Source organism: Carcharodon carcharias, chromosome 2 (genome assembly GCF_017639515.1).
Source record: "Carcharodon carcharias isolate sCarCar2 chromosome 2, sCarCar2.pri, whole genome shotgun sequence".
In the NCBI taxonomy this organism is placed as follows: domain Eukaryota; kingdom Metazoa; phylum Chordata; class Chondrichthyes; order Lamniformes; family Lamnidae; genus Carcharodon; species Carcharodon carcharias.
Window position 1 is genome coordinate 28,762,385 of NC_054468.1, and position 21,514 is coordinate 28,783,898.

Sequence of the window (21,514 nt, forward strand, 5' to 3'; positions counted from 1 at the left end):
TAGTCTTCCTCAAGTAAGGGGACCAAAACTGTGCATGGTACTCCAGGTGCAGTCTCACCAATGCCTTGTACAGTTGCAACAACACTTCCCTATTTTTATACTCTATTCCTTTGGCAATAAATGCCAAAATTCCATTTGCCTTCCTTATTACCTGCTGTACCTGCATACTAGCTTTCAGCGATTCATGCACAAGGACAGCCAGATCCCTCTGCAATGAAGCATTCTGAAGTTTCTCTCTATTTAAATAATAAGTCGCCTTTTTATTCTTCCAACCAAAATGGATAACCTGACACTTATCTACGTTAAACTCCATCTGCCAATTTTTGGCCCATTCACCTAACCTGTCCATATCCATTTGTAAATTTCTTATTTCTTCATTGCAACTTACCTTCCCACCTATTTTAGCATCATCTGCAAATTTAGCTATAGTACCTTCTATCCCTGAATCCAAGTCATTAATATAGATTGTAAATAGTTGGGGCCCAAGGACCAAACACTGTGGCACCCCACTAGTTACAGCTTGCCATCCAGAAAAAAGATCCATTTATCCCGGCTCTCTGGTTTCTGTTGGTTAGCCAATCCTTTATCCAAGCTAATATTTTACTCCTGACTCCATGTGATCTTACCTTGTGTTTTAATCTTTTGTGCAGCACCTTATCAAAAGCCTTCTGAAAGTCCAGATATACTACATCTACAGGATCCCCATTATCTACTTTGCTTGTCACATCTTCAAAGGACTCTAGCAAATTAGTCAAACACGATTTACTCTTCATAAAACCATGCTGACTCTGATGGATTTAATTTTGACTTTCCAAATGCCCCATTCCAACAATTTCCCAATGACGGACGTTAAACTAACTGGTCTATAGTTTCCTACTTTCTGCCTCCCCACCCCCCTTTTTGAATAAGGGCATTATATTAGCACTTTTCCAATCCACTGGAACCTTTCCAGAATCCAGGGAATTTTGGAATATTATAGCCAATGCATCCATTATCTCCGTTGCCACTTCCTTTAAGACCCTGGGATGTAGGCCATCAGGTCTTGGGGACTTGTCACCCTTTAATTCCAATAGTTTGCACAGTACTTTTTCTCTAGTGATAGTGATTGTTCTAAGTTCCTCCTTCTCTATAGCCTCTGCACTACCTGTTACTACTGAGGTGGTACTAGTGTTCTCCACCATGAAAATGGAGGCAAAATATTGATTAAGCGTCTGTGTCATTTTTGCGTTCCCCACTATTAACTTCCCAGTCTCATCCTCCAAGGGACTAACATTCACTTTAGCTACTTTCTTTCCTTTTATACACTTGTAGAAGCTTTTGCTATCAGTTTTTACATTTTGCGCTAGCTTTCTTTCATAATTTGCCTTTGCATTTTTAATTACTTTTTTAGTAACCCTTTGTTGATCTTTAAAAGTTTCCCAATCTTCCAGCCTGCCACTGACGTTTGCAATTTGCCTTAGTTTTTGCCTTTATGTTGTCTTTAACTTCCTTGCTTAGCCATGGATGCTTTGCCCCCCCACCTCCCTTACCATCTTTCTTCCTCATTGGAATATATTTTACTTGGGAGGAATTGAATATCTCCTTAAATATCTGCCACCATTCATCAACTGTCCTTGTAGTCTTCCTGCCTAGTTCACTAGGGCCAAATCTGCCCTCATGCCTATGTAGTTACTTTTGTTTAACTCCAGAACCCTAGTGCGGGACTCAAGTTTCTCACTCTCAAACTGAACTTGAGATTCTAGCAAGCTATGATCACTCTTCCCTAAAGGATCCTTTACTATGAGATCATTAATTAATCCCACCTCATTACACAAAACCAAATTCAGAATAACCTGCTCCCTGGTTGGTTCCACAACATGTTGCTCCAAGAAACAATCTCTAATACGCTCTGTAGGCTTTCCCTTGAGGCTATCCTTGCCAATTTGATTAGTCCAGTCTATACGCATATTAAAATCACCCATGATTATTGCCGTGCCTTTCTTACATGCTCCCGATATTTCCTGGTTTATACTGTGCCCTACTGCTGAGCTACTGTTTGGGGACCTATAGATTATTCCCACCAGGTTTCCTCTACACTGGAGAGACCAAACGCAGACTGGGTGACCGCTTTGCAAAACACCTTTGGTCTGTCCACAAGCATTACCCAGACCTCCCTATCGCTTGCCATTTCAACACTCCACCCTGCTCTCGTGCCCACATATCCACCCTTGGCCTGCTGCATTGTTCCAGTGAAGCTCAACGCAAACTGGAGGAACAGCACCTCATCTTCCGACTAGGCACTTTACAGCCTTCCGGACTGAATATTGAGTTTAACAATTTTAGATCATGAACTCTCTCCTCCATCCCCACCCCCTTTCCAAATCTCCCCCCCCCACCTTTTTTTCCAATAAATTATATAGATTTTTCTTTTCCCACCTATTTCCATTATTTTTAAATGTATTTCCATCCATTGTTTTATCCCTACCTTTTAGCCTTTTTCGATTCCTTCACCCCATCCCACCCCCTCTAGGGCTATCTGTACCTTGATTGTCCTGCTTTCTACCCTTAATTAGCACATTCCTTAGATAATATCACCACCTTCAACACCTCTTTGCCCTTTTGTCTGTGACATCTTTTAGTTATCTCCACCTATCACTGGCTCTACTTGTCCCCCCCCCCCCACCACCTTAAACCAGCTTATATTTCACCTCTCTTCTATTTTTACTTAGTTCTGTTGAAGGGTCATTCGGACTTGAAATGTTAACCGTGTTCCTCTCCGCAGATGCTGCCAGACCTGCTGAATTTTTCCAGGTATTTTTGTTTTTGTCCCACCAGGGACTTCTTTCCCTTGCTATTTCTTATTTCTACCCAGACTGACTCTATGTCTTGCTCTCCAGTGCCTATATCATTCCTCACTATAGCACTGATCTCTTTCTTTACCAATAAAGCTACACCACCTCCTTTTCCTTCCTGTCTATCCTTCTGAAACACTGAGTACCCTTGGATATTCAACTCCCAAACCTGTACTCCTTGTAACCATGTCTCAGTAATCGTCACCAAATCATATCTATTTATCTCTATTTGCGCTGTTAACTCATTAGTTTTATTCTGAATGCTACGTGCATTCAGATACAAAGCCTTTAAGTTTGCCCTATTGTCAATTTTCCCTACTCTTATATGATTCTTTGGTGCAACATGGCGTTCACACACTCTGTCCCTTCCTTTCACTTTTTGGTAACAATCAGCCTTGTCACTAACCTGCACTCTTACCTTCTCCATAAACTTTGATTTTTTATATTTCCATGCAACTGAACCCTCCTCCCCACTATTTAGTTTAAAGCCCTATCTACAACGTTAGTTATGCAATGCGTCAGGACACTGGTCCCAGCATGATTCAAGCGGAGCCTATCCGAACGGAATAGCTCCCTCTTGCCCCAGTACTGGTGCTAATGTCCCATGAATTCGAGCCCATTTCTCCCATACCAATCTTTGAGCCAATCTTTGAGGTTGTGGGTTTTGAAGGTGCTGTTGAAGGAGCCTTGGTGAGTTGTTGCATTGCATCTTGTAGATAGTACACACTGCTGCCTCTGTACATCGGTGGTAGAGGGAGTAAATGTTTATGGTGAGAGGAGAGAATGATACCAACTGAGCCACAGCTAAAAGAAAGAGAGAGAGACAAACAGGGGCAGGAAGAAAATGTAAGAAAAAAAAAATTGAAATCTATTAAGAAAGATTTACCACCTACAGAAGTAGTTTCTGGCCCGGAGAGATTGAGTAGCATTGCAGGAACATAAGTCCTGCATTGAAGGGGTCCTTACGCTCTTAAGTACCAGCTCCAACATTCTGCACTGAGCTTAATTCACATTTACTGCATAAATGCAGCAATTTCTTGAAACTCACAGGATGGTTGACAGTGAGCTGTTGTAGCAAGGCTGCAGCAATTAGTTGCAACGTGAAGGGTATCTCTTCCTTACTACTGTTTGCATGTGCATTAAACTTGTTATTTTCCCAGGAAATTCTAGCCATTATCTTAAGACAATATCCAAATAAGCTATCATGAATACACTTTCCACTGATGTCTTGGGACTTTAACTTTGCGCAAAGCCAAATTGTCGTCATGAGGCTGCTCATATAACAATATGTATTAAAACAAAAATGGTTCAAATTGACTATTACTTCGAATTCCCCTCACAAATGGACATATAAATTGAATTCACAATGACACTAGAGGAACATCCAATTTAATCCACATGTAAAGGTCTCCTCACTCAAAGAATAAATGGGCATTCAGAACCCCCTAACTGTTAGCCTGCCTCACCTCCAATTGGGTTCTCCAACCCTTTTCCTCCTCTCCCCTCCCACCATCACCAGGGATATGCAGCATAGTGTGGGAAGGCTAAAAATCCAGGCATACTCAAGAAAAGAATTGAATTACTAAAATTGAAGCTGCCAAATTAAACAAGAGCTCTATGAGGTTTTGCTTTCTCTCTTAAGTATTTCAAATATTTCTGTTCCTAGTTAAATTAGTACCTTGTTAATTACAGTCCCTTGTTCTCACTCATTTGCCATTCAGTTCCCCTTTACCATGAAGTCACCAGCAAGTCCCATGTGCCAGCCGTTCCCCATGTTACTGCACCAGTTCATGCTGCCGTTATTCTCTGCAAACATCTGTAAGCTTTGCACTCAACCTTTCCATAACGTTCACTGAAACTTGTTGGGTCATTATAACTCTGGGAGACCATTTGAAACACAAGATAAATATTTAGAAAACAAGGTGAGTGAAAATTGCACATAACTATGCCATTCAACTGCAAATTGATGAAAACTAAACCCACCTATACATTATAGAAGCCCAATTGTGTCCATTTGTCATATGCACACTACAGTGTTTAATGTCTTGGAACTAGCACCGGATTTCCAAAAGACAGGTTCTCTGCACCACATGAGAGCCCAGTGAGGTGATGCCTGACTAAACAGCAAAAGAGACAAAGCGGTGCAGGCTACTGGCACTCCCTGGAAAATAGGCAACGCCAAAACATTAGCGTGGAGATGTATATATTCCTGCTTTAAAGACTGAGGGAGGTAGCATAGATGGAGAGGACCCCAAAGCTTGTGGGAGGAATGTGGAAAACAGCAGAGAGAAGAAACTCTTATCTGGCAGAACTTCCATCACGAATACTGAGACAAAACTCAAACATGTTTCTTTTCCATGCTGTAACTCCCGAGTGAAATACATCAAAAAGGAACTCCAAGAGAAAAAAGAAACAGCAGGCCTTCAATAATTAAAAAAAGTACAGCAATTCTGCTCTTTGTATTTTGGCTTCTCTTTGGCAAAACAGGTAAATAAATTCACTGATAATAAACAAAGGGAAGGACATTTGAAAGGCTTTCTGCAGTAAATTGCGCTGACACATGTAACCTGTCAAACTGCATTCACTAAAATAGAGGGGAAAATATTCAAGTGAAAATTCCCAAGTTTTGTGTAAACCGAGAAGAAACAATTGCAATTCAGAGTTTACTATATAAATACTTAAGAAAATAGTGTAACCTATCCACACTATTTCAAACTATTAACTGTTAGAATCACAATTTCCTCAACTTGCAAAATGCACCTTATGAAATGTTTTTAATTGACAGTATAAAACTTTGAAGTGCTTAGGACAAAGCTGTTAAAACAATAAATAGCTAACAAAGACAGAATTGAATTTAGGACAAGTTCTTATTTGAACACTAAGCTGAGAACCATATTTTTGAAGTAGCTGGGAATCTCCCTTAAAAGGGGCACAAGGATGGCTGGTGGGAAAAATTGAAAGGGCGAGATTAAAACAATAGAGAATGAAGGAAAGCACACTATTGAGACTGTCAAGAGCTTTACCTTCAACTTGCACTGATTGAGAGATTCTTAATGCTGGGGCTAAATTTTAAAAATGTGATTTGATGAGGGAACCAAATGTAATATTTTCAAGTTTGCTGATGACACAAAACTAAGTGGGAATGTGAGTGGTGAGGAGAATGTAAAGAGACTTCAAGGCAATTTAGACGGGTTGAGTGAGTGGGCAAATACATAGCAGATGCAATATACCATGGATAAGTGTGAAGTTATCCACTTCAGCTGGAAAAACAGAATGGCAGAGTATTATTTAAATGGTGATAGATTGGGAAATGTTGACAAAGGGACCTGGGTGTCCTTGCACAACAGCCTCTGAAAGCAAACATGTGGGTGCAGCAACCAGTTGGGAAGGCAAATGGTATGTTGGCCTTCATTGCAAGAGGATTTGAGTACAGGAGCAAGGATGTCTTACTGTAGCTGTACAGGGCCTTGGTGAGACCACACCTGGACTAGTGTGCGCAGTTTTGGTCTCCTTACCTAAGAAAAAATTTACTTGCCATAGAGCGAGATCAGCGAAGATTCACCAGATTGATTCCTGGGATGGCATGATTGTCCTATGAAGAGAGATTGGGTTGACTAGGCCTGTATTCATTGGAGTTTAGAAGAATGAGAGGGGATCTCATTGACACATACAAAATTCTGTCAGAGCAGAACAGACTGAATGCAGGGACGATGTTTCCCCTGGCTGACTGGCAGGGGGGGTGGGGGTTAGGTGAAGCACATGGGGCTACAGTCTCAGGATATGGGGTAGGCCATATAGGACTGAGATGAAGAGAAATTTCTTCATTCAAAGGGTGGTGAATCTGGATTTCTCTACCACAGATGGATGTGGAGGTCAAGTCACTGAATATGTTTAAGGAGGAAATAGATAGATTTCTAGACACTAAAGGAGTCAAGGGGTATTGGGGTCAGAGTGGGAGTATGACATTGAAATAGAGATCAGCCATGATCATACTGAATGGCGGAGCAGGCTCGAAGGGCTGAATAGCTTGCTCCTGCTCCTATTTTCCATGTTTTCACGTAAATGTTGCATTTTGTTAAGACCATGATGGGAGGAGTGCACGAATTATCAAGCCACACTACTCCGCTGACTGCACCATTAATCTAAATGTTTAATTTTCTCGTCAAAATGGCCAATTGTGTACCTATACCTCTAGTACCCAGAAGAGACTGTCACCAGGCTTCTTTCAAAAATTCACAATGATTAATTTATTTTAAAACAGAACTTAATTTAACAAGTTGCAAGTACTGGTTAACACACAATTGTAATTGGGAAGTACAACTATCTAACTCTTCCTAAAGAATTCCCCCAAGCGTGCACACACTGACAAACAAAAGACAAGCAGATAGGATCTCTCTGCAGAGACGGGCATTAGAAAATAAATGGTCTCAATGTTGGTCCTGGTGGATGCTTGGAAGTTTTCATCACTGGTCTCAGCTTTGCAGGTCCAAACACAGGCTAGTTACACTCAGTGCTTCCTCCAAGTGGTGTTCAACATGGAGGAGTAATGATTCATCAGCAGAGGGAGGATGGTACATGGTAATCAACTGGAAGTTTCCTTTCCCAAGTTTGACCTGAAGCTATGAAACCTCATGTGTTCTGGAGTCAATGTTGCAGACTCCCAGCTGTTGCTGGACTGGTCTGTGAGATAGCTCTCCCAATTTTGGCAGATGTTCATAAGGAGGACTTTGCAGGGTCAACAGGGTTGACCTTGCAGTTGTCGCTTCCGGTGTCTAGGTCACTGCCAGGTGGCCTGTCGGTTTCATTCCTTTTAGACTTTGTAGCAGTTTGATACAACTGAGTGGCATTTCAGAGGGCATTTAAGAGTCAACCAAATTGCTGTGGTCACATGTAGGCCAGACCAGGTCAGAAGGGCGGGTTTCTTTCCTAAAGGACATTAGTGAACTGGTTGGGTTTTTGACAATTGAGAACGGTCTCATGGTCATCCAGATTTTTATTGAATTCAAATTCCACCATCTGCCACGGTGGGATACGAACCCAGGTCCCCAAAGCATTCCCTGGGTTTCTGGATTACTAGCCCAGTGACAATACCATAACATTGCCACCTCCCCGGACCCAAATGAATTACAATTTCTCAGATTGCATGTCACATAAACAAATGTAGAGCATTACATTAAAACCAGTACCTTGATTATTGATATAGATATAAAGAGTAGAACAACAAAAAAAAAACCTCTACTGGATCACACAACATACCATAATCATTTAGACTTGCCCGAATTGCCTCTTCTAATTGTTCCTCCTCAGTCATTCCTCCAGTATAGTTTGTCATGTAGTCCGATGCATCATAACTAAATTCATTGTAACCAGAGTACCCTAGGATTTATAAAAACAGACAACTTATAATTAGGTCAATCACATTTGGGTGTGGGGAAGAAAGAAAGCAATTAGACTATATTCATTTTATACAAGCAAATAGTATGGGCAATTCTGGATAGTTTTTCAGGTGCAGAAGGTATATTGGAGTGTGGTCATTATGTAAAACTAAAGGGATAAGCAAGTTACTAAATTATCATCTTTTTAGGTGTTATTTGAGGGATAAACTTTGGCCAGGACAACAAGAAAAAGCCCCCTGCTCTTCTTCAATGAATGCCATGGAATCTTTTACATCCAACTGTAAAGGCAAATGGAGTCCTGGTTTAAGCCTCTCATCTGAAAACTGACAGTGCTGCACTGAAGTGGCAATCTAAAGTTTGTGCTCAATTGTCTGGCTCTTTATAAATAATTGCAAATTTGCTGTAAAGATATTCATGAAGGACAGGCCAACCTGGTAAAAACTCCTTTTCAGAGTCTGATGATTTTCTACCAGATGCCAGCTACAGAAAATAGACTCCACTAATTAGTTTGCTAACTTCATATTCAGAATCGTCCTGCTTAGGTCTTTGGGGCTATAATGGATCACATTGTTTGGGTTGTGACATAGGAACACAGTACAGGAGTAGGCCATTTTGCCCCTCAAGCCTTTTGACCATTCAATGAGATCATGGTTGATCTGTGATCCAACTCCATTTACCATATCCAACTCCACATACAAGGCCTGATGGCCTACACCCTAGGGTCCTAAAAGAGATAGTTGCAGAAATAGTGGTTGTGCTAACTTTGATTTTCCAAAATTCCTTATATTCAGGAGTGGTCCCATAACATTGGAAGTTGGCAAATGTTACACTACTTTTCAAGAAAGGGAGAAGAGAAAATGCATCGAATTACAGGCCAGTTAGCCTAATTTCAGTTGTGGGAACATGCTGGAATCTATATTTAAAGGAAGTCTTAACAATACACTTAGAAAAGCATAGTATGATTAGAACAAGTCAGTATGGTTTTATTAAAGGGAAATCCTGTTTGACAAAGTTAGAGTTTTTTTGAGGATGTAACTAGTAGAGTAGATAAAGGGGAACCAGTGCTATACCTGGATTTCCAAAAGGCATTTGATCAGGTGCCACACAAGAGGTTACCAGGCAAAATAAGGGTTCATGAAGTTGGAAGTAATATAATAGCATGGATAGAGGATTGGTTAGCAGATAGAAAGAGCGTGGGCATGAACGTGGCTTTTTCAAGTTGGCCAGCAGTGAATAGTGAAGTGCTGCAAGGATAGTACTGGGGCCTCAGCTATTTACAACCTATATTAATGACTTAGATGAAGAGACAGAGATTAATGTTTGCTGTTGATACCAAACTAAGTTAAGCTGTGGGGAGGATACAGAGAGGCTGCAAAGAGATATAAACAAGTTAGGTGAGTGAGCAACAGGATAGCAGATGCAGTATAATGGAGGGAAATGTGAGGTCATTCACTTCATTTGTAAGAATAAAAAATAATATTTTTTAAAAGGTGAGAAACTTGTAAGTGTTGATGTTCAAAGAGACTTGGGTGTGCTAGTACAAGGAATGCAGAAAGTTAGGATTCAGGTGCAGCAAACAATTAGGAAGGCAAATGGTATGTTGGCCTTTAGCGCAAGGGGATTGGAGTACAAGAATAACAAAGTCTTGGTACAGTTGCACAAGGTTTTGGTGAGACTTCATTTGGAGTAGTGTGTGCAGTTTTAGTCTCCACATTTAAGAAAGGATATACCTACATTGGAGGTGCTACTAAAGGTTCACTAAATTGGTCCCTGGGCTGAGCGGGTCATCCTTGATCGAGAGGCTGAGTAAATTGGGCTTATATTCTCTGGAGTTTAGAAGAATGAGGAGGAATCTCATTGAAACCTACAAAATTCTGAAGGGACTTGATCAGGTAGATGCTGAAGGATTGTTTCCATTCGTCGGGGAATCTAAAACATGGAGGCACAGTCTCAGGATAAGGGGTTGAACATTTATTCACTCAAAGGGTTGGGAATCTTTGGAATTCTCTACCTCAGAGGGCTGTGGATGTTCCATTATTGAATACATTTAAGGCTGGGATAGAGAGATTTTTGGTCTTTCAAGGAATTAAGGGATATGTGGAGCGAGTGGGTCAATGGAGTTGAAGGCCAAGAGCAGCCATAATCGTGTTGAATGGCAGGGCAGGCTTGAAGGGCCATATAATCTATTCCTGCTCTTATTTCTCATGTTCTTATACCTACCCATGCCCCATATCCTTTAATGCCTTTGGACAACAAGCATACAGTTTTATTTTCAACTCTGCACGGTTTCCAATACTTAGAAAGTGTCTTCATTAAACATGGCAATCAAGAAGGGTGATCGAAACGCATTCCTGTTGTTTCATATCAATGTCTGGCTGCCCAAAACACAGCCTATTCTTTACTTCTGTGGGACCTATTTTATGTGAATTCATCTTGATAACAGCATTCTGTGAAACACTTTGGAACATTTACGTTAAAAGGTGTTAAACACAAATTGCTGTCTTTCAAAAAAGAGTAAATATCATCAAGAGGAGACACAATTCTTACCTGATTGTGCCATGTTTATAGAGATATAGTCTGCTCAGATTTGTTTTGTGAAAGTCAGTCTTCAAAGATAGTAACTGTACTTTAAAAGGATTCAATGTATAAATGTTAGGCGTTGTGGAATTCTTCAATTTTCTACTCATCATATCAAGGCCTGTGACAGGGGTAGATGGAACACTATAAGCAGCAACCATGTGTACGTACGTACCACCAAAGGCTTTAAGATGTAGGAAGGACTTTGGGCTCCTCCTTTCAATGGATAACTCTGTGTATAACCAGTTAGATGTTTGTAGTATGTAGTCTTTTAGCTGCACCTTTCTACTTGTGCATTGTTACAAGTATGGGTCAGCCATTGATAGTTACTTGACTAGTGAGATACTTAAATCACTTTAAGGGAGCATCAGGCCTTCCCTTAAAACTACCCACCATCTATTTGTATAATTTCATTATCCAGTAATGTAACAATAGTACCCCCTTTTGATTAAATCCCCAGGTTTTTTGTTTTACGCTACATTTATGCAATGGGTGACGGTGGACCACGAGGTAAATAGAGGCTTGATCATTAAATTGCTTTATTACACAGTAAGGTGAACACACAGAAAACAGATTGACTTAATCCAAATTGGTAAAACTTATCTTCACGTAATGATATAAATAAAATGAGCATGTTACACTACCCCAGTTCAGTGGGCCACCTTATTTGACCCAAATAGAATAACTTTTCTGTGTTCTGTCTCAGCCTAGAGCAGAACTTCCTCTCCCTTTCAACTGTATATTTTTAAATCCTTCTGACTTCAGTTTGCTGCCTGTTTTCCAATGTGACTTTGTCCATCTCTTTCTTGTTTGAACAGCAAATTGGGGCTTGGTTTCTTATTGCTCCTCTGACTGGGGTTGGACAGCAGAGCTGAAAATCAAGGCCAGAAGCATGAACTGTTTCTCTCTTCACAGATACTACCTGATCTGTTCAGTATTTTAGAATTTCTATTTTTACCTTGCTTTTGTATGCATTGTGAATCAAGCTGGTTACTGTACTCTTTCCTTTGAAACTACCTTCAAGTGAAGTTCAACAAGAAGGGACATTATATTCTACCACCATACCACCCACTCCCAGTGTGTATTTTTGAGGCGTTCTAGGCAGAGATAAAACTGCCCTTTTTTTAAAAACAATCTCTCCTTTCTTCCTTTAATCTAAATTTCACTTTAGGCAATTCGTACTATATGGTTTCTTTCTCTCTCTGAAGCTCTCCATATCTTTCCTTCTCTCTTCTCTGTCTGTAGTTGAAATTCAAGCTCTCACATTTCTTTCTCTTGTAATCTTTTCCTTTCCTGCTCCTCTTCTTCCCATTGAAGTTTTTTTATTTCTATTTCTTTTAATCACAGAATCAGAATCACAGAATCGCTCTGCAGAAGAGGCCCTTCGGCCCATCGAGTCTGCTCCGACACATGAGAAACACCTGACCTACCTACTTAATCCCATTTACCAGCACTTGGCCCATAGCCTTGAATGTTATGACGTGCCGAGTGCTCATCCAGGTACTTTTTAAAGGATGTGAGGCAACCCGCCTCCACCACCCTCCCAGGCAGCGCATTCCAGACTGTCACCACCCTCTGGGTAAAAAAGTTTTTCCTCACATCCCCCCTAAAACTCCTGCCCCTTACTTTGAACTTATGCCCTCTTGTGACTGACCCTTCAACTAAGGGGAACAGCTGCTCCCTATCCACCCTGTCCATGCCCCTCAATCTTGTACACCTCGATCAGATCGCCCCTCAGTCTTCTCTGCTCCAACTAAAACAACCTAAGTCTATCCAACCTCTCTTCATAACTTAAATGTTTCATCCCAGGCAACATCCTGGTGAATCTCCTCTGCACCCCCTCCAGTGCAATCACATCCTTCCTATAATGTGGCGACCAGAACTGCATACAGTACTCCAGCTGTGGCCTCACCAAGGTTCTATACAACTCCAACATGACCTCCCTACTTTTGTAATCTATGCCTCGATTGATAAAGGCAAGTGTCCCACATGCCTTTTTCACCACCCCATTAACATGCCCCTTTGCCTTCAGAGATCTCAGGACACACACGCCAAGGTCCCTTTGTTCCTCAGAACTTCCTAGTGTCATGCTGTTCATTGAATACTTCCTTGTCAAATTACTCCTTCCAAAGTGTATCACCTCACACTTTTCAGGGTTAAATTCCATCTGCCACTGATCTGCCCATTTGACCATCCCGTCTATATCTTCCTGTAGCCCAAGACACTCAACCTCACTGTTAACCATCCAGCCAATCTTTGTGTCCGCAAACTTACGAATCCTACCCCCCGCATGGTCATCTATGTCGTTTATATAAATGATAAATAATAGGGGACTGAGCACAAATCCCTGTGGTACGCCACTGCACACTGGCTTCCAGTCACTAAAACATCCTTCTGTCATCACCCTCTGCCTCTTACAACTAAGCCAATTCAGAATCCACCTTATCAAATTACCTTGTATCCCATGAGCCTTTGCCTTCTTTAGAAGTGTCCCATGTGGGGCCTTGTCAAAGGCTTTGCTGAAATCTATATAAATTACATCAACTGCACTACCCTCATCTACACACCTGGTCACCTCCTCAAAAAATTCAATCAAATTTGTTAGGCATGACCTCCCTCTGACAAAGCCATGCTGACTATCCCTGATCGAATCTTGCCTCTCCAAATGGAGACAGATACTCTCCTTCAGAACTTTCTCCAATAGTTTCCCTACCAATGACGTGAGATCGCCCTTTTCTGTCCTTTTCTTTTCCACTCATATTTTTTTGTTTCTTTCTTTTTCTCTTTCTTCCAATTCAAGCTATTGCCTTTATCTCTTTCTATATCAAGCTGCCTCATTTGCAACTGAAGTCTTACTGCCTCCAGATGTGACACGTTAGCTTCAGGTATCCCTTCCTCCAACTTTAAATGCTGGGTAAGTACTTTAACCATATGAAATTCCGCTTTTATCTCTACCTGCATTTCATCTGCTAATTCTCACAACTGAGTTTTAGTCAGAGATTTCAAATACTCCAGTTACATTTTCCACTCCCAGAAAAGTCATAGAAATTGCCAAATCCATTTTGCAGTCCAGCTACTTTAAAACCTCAACACAAAACTCCTGAGTTCAGAGTTCTTCTTGTATTCATGTCCCTTGGATTCAAACTCCAACCCAATCAAGGAATTTTAATAATCGCAGATGAGCCCTCAAATTTGTTATGACCATAGTTGATGTTACTTGCTGTGCGAATCAAATCCCATAGGGGAAAATTGGCTTATGGGTCATACCCTTTTATCCTGTATTCTGAAAAACAAGACGACAACATCCTGATCTCAGCAGCAAGAAGTCCTGTAACACTTTTGCAATTTTTAAGTTGAAAGTAAGTTGTATTAACAAGAATAAGGGAAAACTTAAGCACACAAGATTACAGTTGCACAATTAAAGTTAGTCTTACAACACAGTCCCCCAAAAAGACTCTCTACACGGTCAGACCCACAAGTACACAGCTTCCATGCAACACTCCCTTATAGATGTTTAACTATAAAAATCCAGTAATATTACCCAAGGCAAACTGCTGTAGCTTTAATAATGGCATATGATATGACCTTTAGCTCTCATCCTCTCTGCTGTGGAAATCCAAGACTTCGAAATTGAGAACCAAGCGGAATCTCGAAGGTTCATGGGGGAGGTGAAAAAGCATATTAGAGAAGTGAAGAGGGATTATGAGAAAAGACTGGCAAAGAATCCCAAAATTCTGACAGGCATATAAATAGTAAAAGGGTGGTAAAAGGAGGAGTAGGGCTGAAATGGGAATTTACACATGGACGAAGGGGACATGGACTTTGCATCTGTCTTTAACAAGAAAGTAGATGCTGCCAAGGCCATGGTGACAGATGAGGAAACTGTGTTACTAGAAGGGTTCAAAATTGATAAGGAGGAAGTGTTGAATAGACTGTCCGTACTTAAAGTTGACAAGACACTGGGACCGGACAAGATGCATCAAAGTACATTGAAGGAAATGAAAGTAGAAATTGCAGGGGCACTGGCCATAATTTTTCAGTTTTCTCTAGACTCAAGGGAGGCGCCAGAGGACTGGAAAATTGCAAACATCACGCCCTTATTCAAAAAAAGGTTATAAGGATAATTACAATTATCCAGCAATTACAGACCAGTCAGTTTAACTTCAGTGGTGGCAAGTTTCTAGAAACAATTATTTGGGATAAAATTAATAGTCACATAGAAAAGTATGGGTTGATAAGGAAGAGCCAGCATGGATTTCTAAAGGGAAAATCATGTTTAACTAACTTGCTGCAATTTTTTGAAGAGGTAACAGAAAAGGTCGATGAGGGTAATGCTGTTGGTGTGGTGGTACATGGACTTTCAAAAGGCATTCAATACAATGCCACATACTTGAGAGAAAAGTTATTGCTCATGGAATAAAAGGGACAGTAGCAACATGGATACAAACTTGGCTGAAAGATAGGAAGCAGAGGGCAATGGTCAATGGATATTTTTCAGGCTGGAGGAAGGTTTGTATTGGAGTTCCCCAAGGGTCGGTATTGGGTCCCTTGCTTTTCCTGATATATATTAATGATCTAGATCTTGCTGTGCAGGGGACAATTTCAGAGTTTGGGGACAATACTAACCTTGGGAGTGTTGTGAACAGCGAGGAGGACAGTGTATAACTTCAAAAGAACATACATAAGTTGGTGGAGTGGGCATATAGGTAGCAGATGAAGTTCAATGCAGAGGTGTGAGGTGATGCATTTTGGTAGGAAGAACATGGAGAGACAATATAAAATAAGGGGTGAAATTTTGAAGGAGGTGCAGGAGCAGAAAAACTTCAATGATCTATGCACATATACACCGGCAGGAAAGGTGGTGGAGAGAGCAGTTAATAAAGCATATAGTATCCTGGGATTTATTAATAGAGGCATAGAGTGCAAGAGCATAGAGGTTATGCTGAATTTATATAAGACACTCGTTAGACCTCAGCTGGAGTATTGTGCACAGTTCTGGGCACCACATTATAGGAAGGATGTGAACACATTGGAGACAGTGCAGAAGAGGTTTACAAGAATGGTTCGAGGGACGAGGAACTTCAGCTATGAGGATAGATTGGAAAGGTTGAGACTGTTCTCCACGGGGAGGAAAAGGCTAAGAGGAGATCTGATAGAGATGTTCAAAATCATGAGGGGGCTAGACAGGGTAGATAGGGAGAAGCTGTTCCCATTCATAAAAGGATCAAGAACGAGTGGGCACAGGTTTAAAGTGATTTTCAAAAGAAGCAAATGTGAGGTGAGAAAAAACTTTTTCACACAATGAGTGGTTCGGGTCTGCCTGGACATGTGGTGGAGGCAGGTTCAATCGAGGCAATCAAGAGGGCATCAGGTGATTATTTGGATAGAAACAACATACAGGGGAAAAGGCAGGGAAATAGGACGAGGTCATAATGCTTATTTGGAGAGCCTGTGCAGACACAATGGGCTGAACGGCCTCCTTCTCTGCCATTAAAATTCTATGATTCTGTGAAATCACAACTACTTGTTGCAACCCAAGACTTTTCTGGTTTGACAGGATGACTGATTCAAAATACATCTGCTTCCAGCCCAAAGCACCCAGCTCAGCTCCAGCTACAGCAGCCACATTTCACAGCTACCCTAAGCTCTCCAGGTAACTAAAATACCTTTTTCCCCTCTTTCATCTCAGGTTCCATTGTTCTCAAACCTCTTTGAAACTCAAATCCTTTCAAATATAAAATCTTTCATGTCTCTATTTTGTCTTTGCTTTTGGGTCAATAAAATAAAATATCCCCTATTCTATTTACTTATTGAACTCCTGCAAAGTGCAAACATGTTTCTTGTCACCTCTGACTTCCCTCTGATATTCAAACAAACTGTCAGCATATATAAAAATGCAAATGTTACATCTAACTACCCCGCCCCCCCCAACCAAAAGACAATCTGTCTCTAGTAACCTTTCTCACCTTGTTGGCATAAATGTCTTTTTCTGGTTGGCAGGATGTGATGAGTGATGTGCCACAAGGATCAGTGCTGGGGCCTCAACTTTTTGCAATTATTATTAATGACTTGGATGAAGGGACTGAAAGAATGGTTGCTAAATTTGCTGATGACACAAAGATAGGTAGGAAAGTAAATTTTGAAGAGGAAGTAATGAGGCTTCAAAGTGACATAGATAGGTTAAGTGAGTGGACAAAGATATGGCAAATGGAGTATAATGTGGGCAAATGTGAAATTGTTCATTTTGGCAGGGAAAGTAAAAAAGCTTATTATATAAATAGTGAGAGATTGCAGAACTCTGATTCAGAGGGATCTAAGTGTCTGAATCGCAAAAGATTAATATGCAGGCACAGCAGGTAACTAGAAAAGCTAATAAAATGTCATCGTTTATTGAGAGTGGAATTGATTACAAAAGTAGGGAGGTTATGTTTCAGTTGTACAGAGCATTGATGAGACTGCATCTGGAGTATTGTGGACAGTATTTAAAGAAAGACGTAAATGCATTAGAAGCAGTTCAGAGAAGGTTTACTAGACTAGTATCAGAAATGGATGGGTTGTTTTATGAGGAAAGGCTAGACAGGTTAAGCTTGTATCCACTGGAATTTAGAAGAGTAGAGGCGACCTAATTGAAATCTTTAAGATCCTGAGGAACCTTGACAGGGTAGATGTAGAGAAGATGTTTCCTCTTGTGGGAGAATCTAGAACTGGGGGTCACTGTTTAAAAATAAGGGGCCGCTCATTTAAGACAGAGAGGCGGAGACATTTTTTCTCTGAGGGTTGGGGGTCTTTGGAACACTCTTCCTCAAAAGGCAGTGGAAGCAGAGTCTTTGAATATTTTTAGGGCAGAGATAGATAGATTATTGATTAACAAGGGGGTAAAAGGTTATCAGAGGTAGGCAGAAACATGGGGTTGAGGTTACATTCAGGTCAGCCATGTTCTTATTGAATGGCAGAATAGGCTCGAGGGGCTGAGTGGCCTACTCCTGCTCCTAATTTGTATATTTGTATGTATGAAGCTTAGGATACTGTATGCTTTATTAACTACCCCCTTAACCTATCACGCCACCTTTAATGACTCATGCACATATACACCCAGGTCCACCTGCTCCTGCACACCCTTTAGAGTAGTACCCTTTATTTTATGCTGTCTCTTCATTTTATTCCTACAAAAATGTACCACCTCACATTTTTCTACATTGAACTTCAACTGCCACCTAGCCCCATTCCACCAACTTGTCTATGTCGTTTTGAAGTTCTACACTGTCCTCCTCACAGTTTACTAGGCTTCCAAGTTTTGCATTGTCTGCAAATTTTGAAAATTTTCCCTGTACATCGAGCTCTGCATCATTAATATATTAATCAGGAAAAGCAAGTGCACCAATACTGACACCTGGGGAACTCCACTACAGAACTCGTGTCTTTATTTAGAGGAGGATGGGAGAGTGGTATGACTTTCCACAGGATCTTGGGTTGTAGTGCAACAATATTTCTAATGTTAGAAAGTAATGATTGATCAGTTTCTGGATTTTACTCCCTCCATGACACATATCAGAGAAACAAGCAGAAGAGTACCCCAACCCAATAATTTGAGATTGTATGAGCCAATAGTCTAAAAAGCAGGATACAGAAGTTTGTAAAAGACTGGATTCAAATTTCAAAAGTGCTTGCCAGCATTAAGCATCTCCACAATTTTTGTCACATTGAACAGAAGGATGATTTCAATCAAAAAACGAGAAGAAATAATGTCAGATTGTAGCTGTTATTCTATCGGCCTATATAGTAACATTTTTGACACAACTGCCAGGCAATGGCCACCTCCAACAAGAGAGAATCAAACTATCTCCCCTTGACATTCAATGGCATTACCCTCACCGAGTCCCTCGCTATCAATGGGTGGCCATTGATCAGAAACTGAACTGGTCTGTCAACAAAAGCAAGTCAAAGGCTGGGAATCCTGCAATGGTAACTCGCCTCCTGAATCCCAAAAGCCTGTCCACCATCTACAAGGCTCTCCACTTGCCTGGATGACTGCAGCTCCAACAACACTCAAGAAGCTCGTCACCATCCAGGACAAAGCAGCCCATTTAATTGGCACCCCAGCCACCAGCTTAAACATTCATTCCCTCTGCCACTGACACACATGGCAGCATGGGAACACCACCAACTACAAGGGTCCCCCCCCACAACAAGCCGCACACCATCCCGACTTTGAACTATATTGCTGTTCCTTCACTGTCGCTGGGTCAAAATCCTGGAACTCCCTTCCTAATAGCCCTGTGGGTGTCCCTACACCAGGTGGATTGCAACGGTTCAAGAAGGCGGGTCATCACCATCTCCTCAAGGGTAATTAGGGATGGGGAACAAATGCTGACCTAGCCAGCAATGGCCACATCCCATGAAAGAATTTTTTAAAAATCTGGATTCAAGTCACATGGAAATAATGAGATGCTTTACTATCATAAAGATTAAAGTTCTTTAGCAGATCAGAGCATCATTGGACATGTTTCTTTTGCTTAAATGAGGCTGATTCAGTTAGGTGTAGAGGCAGAAATTTTAGATTCATTCAAGTTAAGTATGTAACATGATGAGGGAAGTGCAAATTTTTTCCTTGGATAGATAAGCTAAGATGACCTCCCTGCTCTGTATTTATCTTATGACTCTGAGCATATCTATTAACTCAAGTACATTGAAAGTGGCGATGGCTCAGCAACTTATATAGACTGTGCTTCGAAGTCCATACTTTCAAAAATCAGTCAATGCCAAAGCATCCACATTTTGGAAGAATGCCTATGTTTTTTGCAAGGCCCAGGCAAGCCCACTGCTGGACCGCTTTCACCAAACAACGGGCAGGTTAGCAAATGACTTTGATAGTTTGTCAAATTAAGTGCATGCAAAGGCACATATTTCAGTACTGGTAGGCACTAAGCTTTATTCATATGCACAGACGGTGCCCATATCGTTAAGCCTGACCTGTGCTGGACTGGAAGATCAGACAAACTGCAATTGGCCAGAGCTAATTTCCAAAAAAAAGTGAATGTTAAAGATTGTGGTTGTCACATTCTTCTAAGGCACTACTGGCAGCCTCATTGGGTTTTGGGAGCTTTGGGCCTATAAACGTTATAATCAGTTTTTTTATCAGCCGGAATAAGTGAATGTACTACAGATATTTTTGGGATCAGGTGGTGCCAAAGAAGTGAGACATGGAGGTGCAGCAAGGAGAGTAAAGTCAGATCTCTTTAACATTTGATTGGATTATAAGGAAACAGGAAGATTCTTAACTACACCACATGCAAAAATTGTATAAAATTTAAATAGAAGCCAAGTCAAAATGTGAAATGAGGAAGAGCTCAAACCTTAGTTGAAATTATGACTACCAAAAAATAATCAAAATATTGGTTCGTGATTTCAAAAATTTCCTGAGAGAACTCCCTGACCATGTTCATAGACTCGGCACAAAATCCGAAGAGCGCCCTTCTGTGCCATTAAGATTCTGTGACTTACCGTGCAATATGCTTACATAAAAGTGAATCCCATTATGTTGAAATAGGAAATGATAAAAGTTATGACATATTGTTTAACAAAAATGAAACAATAAGTCAAGTGAGGCGAACAGGAAATGTGTGTAGATGCAAGAGTTTTAGGGATGTCAAATTCAAGCAGTTTCTATAAAGGGCAGCCAATCAGAAACTAAAGTTTTAAGCCAGGGCAGTAAGTTGAAAATCTATTTCATGAAGCCCTACCTTACTCGGCTTCAGAAACAAGCAGGAGTAACAATGTGATGGCCACTTGCAGCACTGAAAATAATACTTGCGCTTTGTTCTTTGGTATTAATGCAGCAATAATCACACTTCTTCTATTTTCCTCTCTCATACATTTTATTCTTTTCTGTTTCTAGCTCTATTAACTACGCAGCTGCATGTGCAGTGTCACTATCGTTTTGCTTTCTCTGGCTAGAGAAAGCAAGACAAGACTGAAGAACTCGTGGCAGTGAGACTATCCCAGAATTCACAGAACCAGCAAAAATCAGGATTTACTGGCACGATACAGGATAGCTGATGATTTGGTAGAAAGTGAGGCTGTGATATCGTATAAGACCCACACAAAATTCTAGGAGTTAATAGGCTTCTACCCTTGCAGCATGCGCCAACATGATGCATATTACAGATAGGGGAAATAACAGACAAGAAAAAAAATGATGGCTGAAAACAATAAAACAAATGAATTTGTCTAGTAGATTGTTTTTCCCAAAAACATGGTTCAGAATTTTAACAAGTTGAAATGGAATATTTTGTCATTTTGATCTCAGAGTCAGCATCAAGCATTTTCACATCACTGACCTTTTCTCCTTTCATCTCAAGTTAGAGAATGGAATGTGAATTCGAATTAGATGAGGAAAACAAATTTAAACTAACCTTGGTTACTGAATCTAGTTTGTTGTCTAGGATAGTTGCTTGGTGAAACACCTTCTGTCAAATAAAAATAAGGTATCACATAGTTAATCCAAGGTGCTTAGGACCTTAAGTCATATCAGAAATTGAGTATCACATGAACAATAAAACTGGTCATCCAAGTTGCCTTTCAATGTTATTTGGTCAAAATTTACATAATGTTAATTATCTTTAGTCTGGTCTACCTCATCGGATGCAATTATTTTTTCCCTCCCAAAGCGTTTAGACTAATCATCCAACGGAATATAAATATAAGACATTC

The 21,514-nt window shown here is 40.6% G+C and overlaps 1 protein-coding gene across 7 annotated transcripts in view; it reads right to left on the minus strand.

The window, feature by feature from the left end:
• Nucleotides 1-21,514, minus strand: part of rhbdd1 (rhomboid domain containing 1) — a 70,860-nt gene that overhangs the window by 24,248 nt on the left and 25,098 nt on the right. For 6 of the 7 annotated variants that reach the window (XM_041215451.1, XM_041215459.1, XM_041215468.1 and 3 more), the window contains exons 5-6: nt 21,217-21,270; nt 8,088-8,207 (exon numbers count right to left, since the gene is read on the minus strand). In XM_041215451.1, the coding sequence (XP_041071385.1) occupies nt 8,088-8,207; nt 21,217-21,270 (174 nt within the window). The remainder of the gene's footprint in view (nt 1-8,087; nt 8,208-21,216; nt 21,271-21,514) is intronic. The other variant, XM_041215471.1, reaches the window with a different exon arrangement.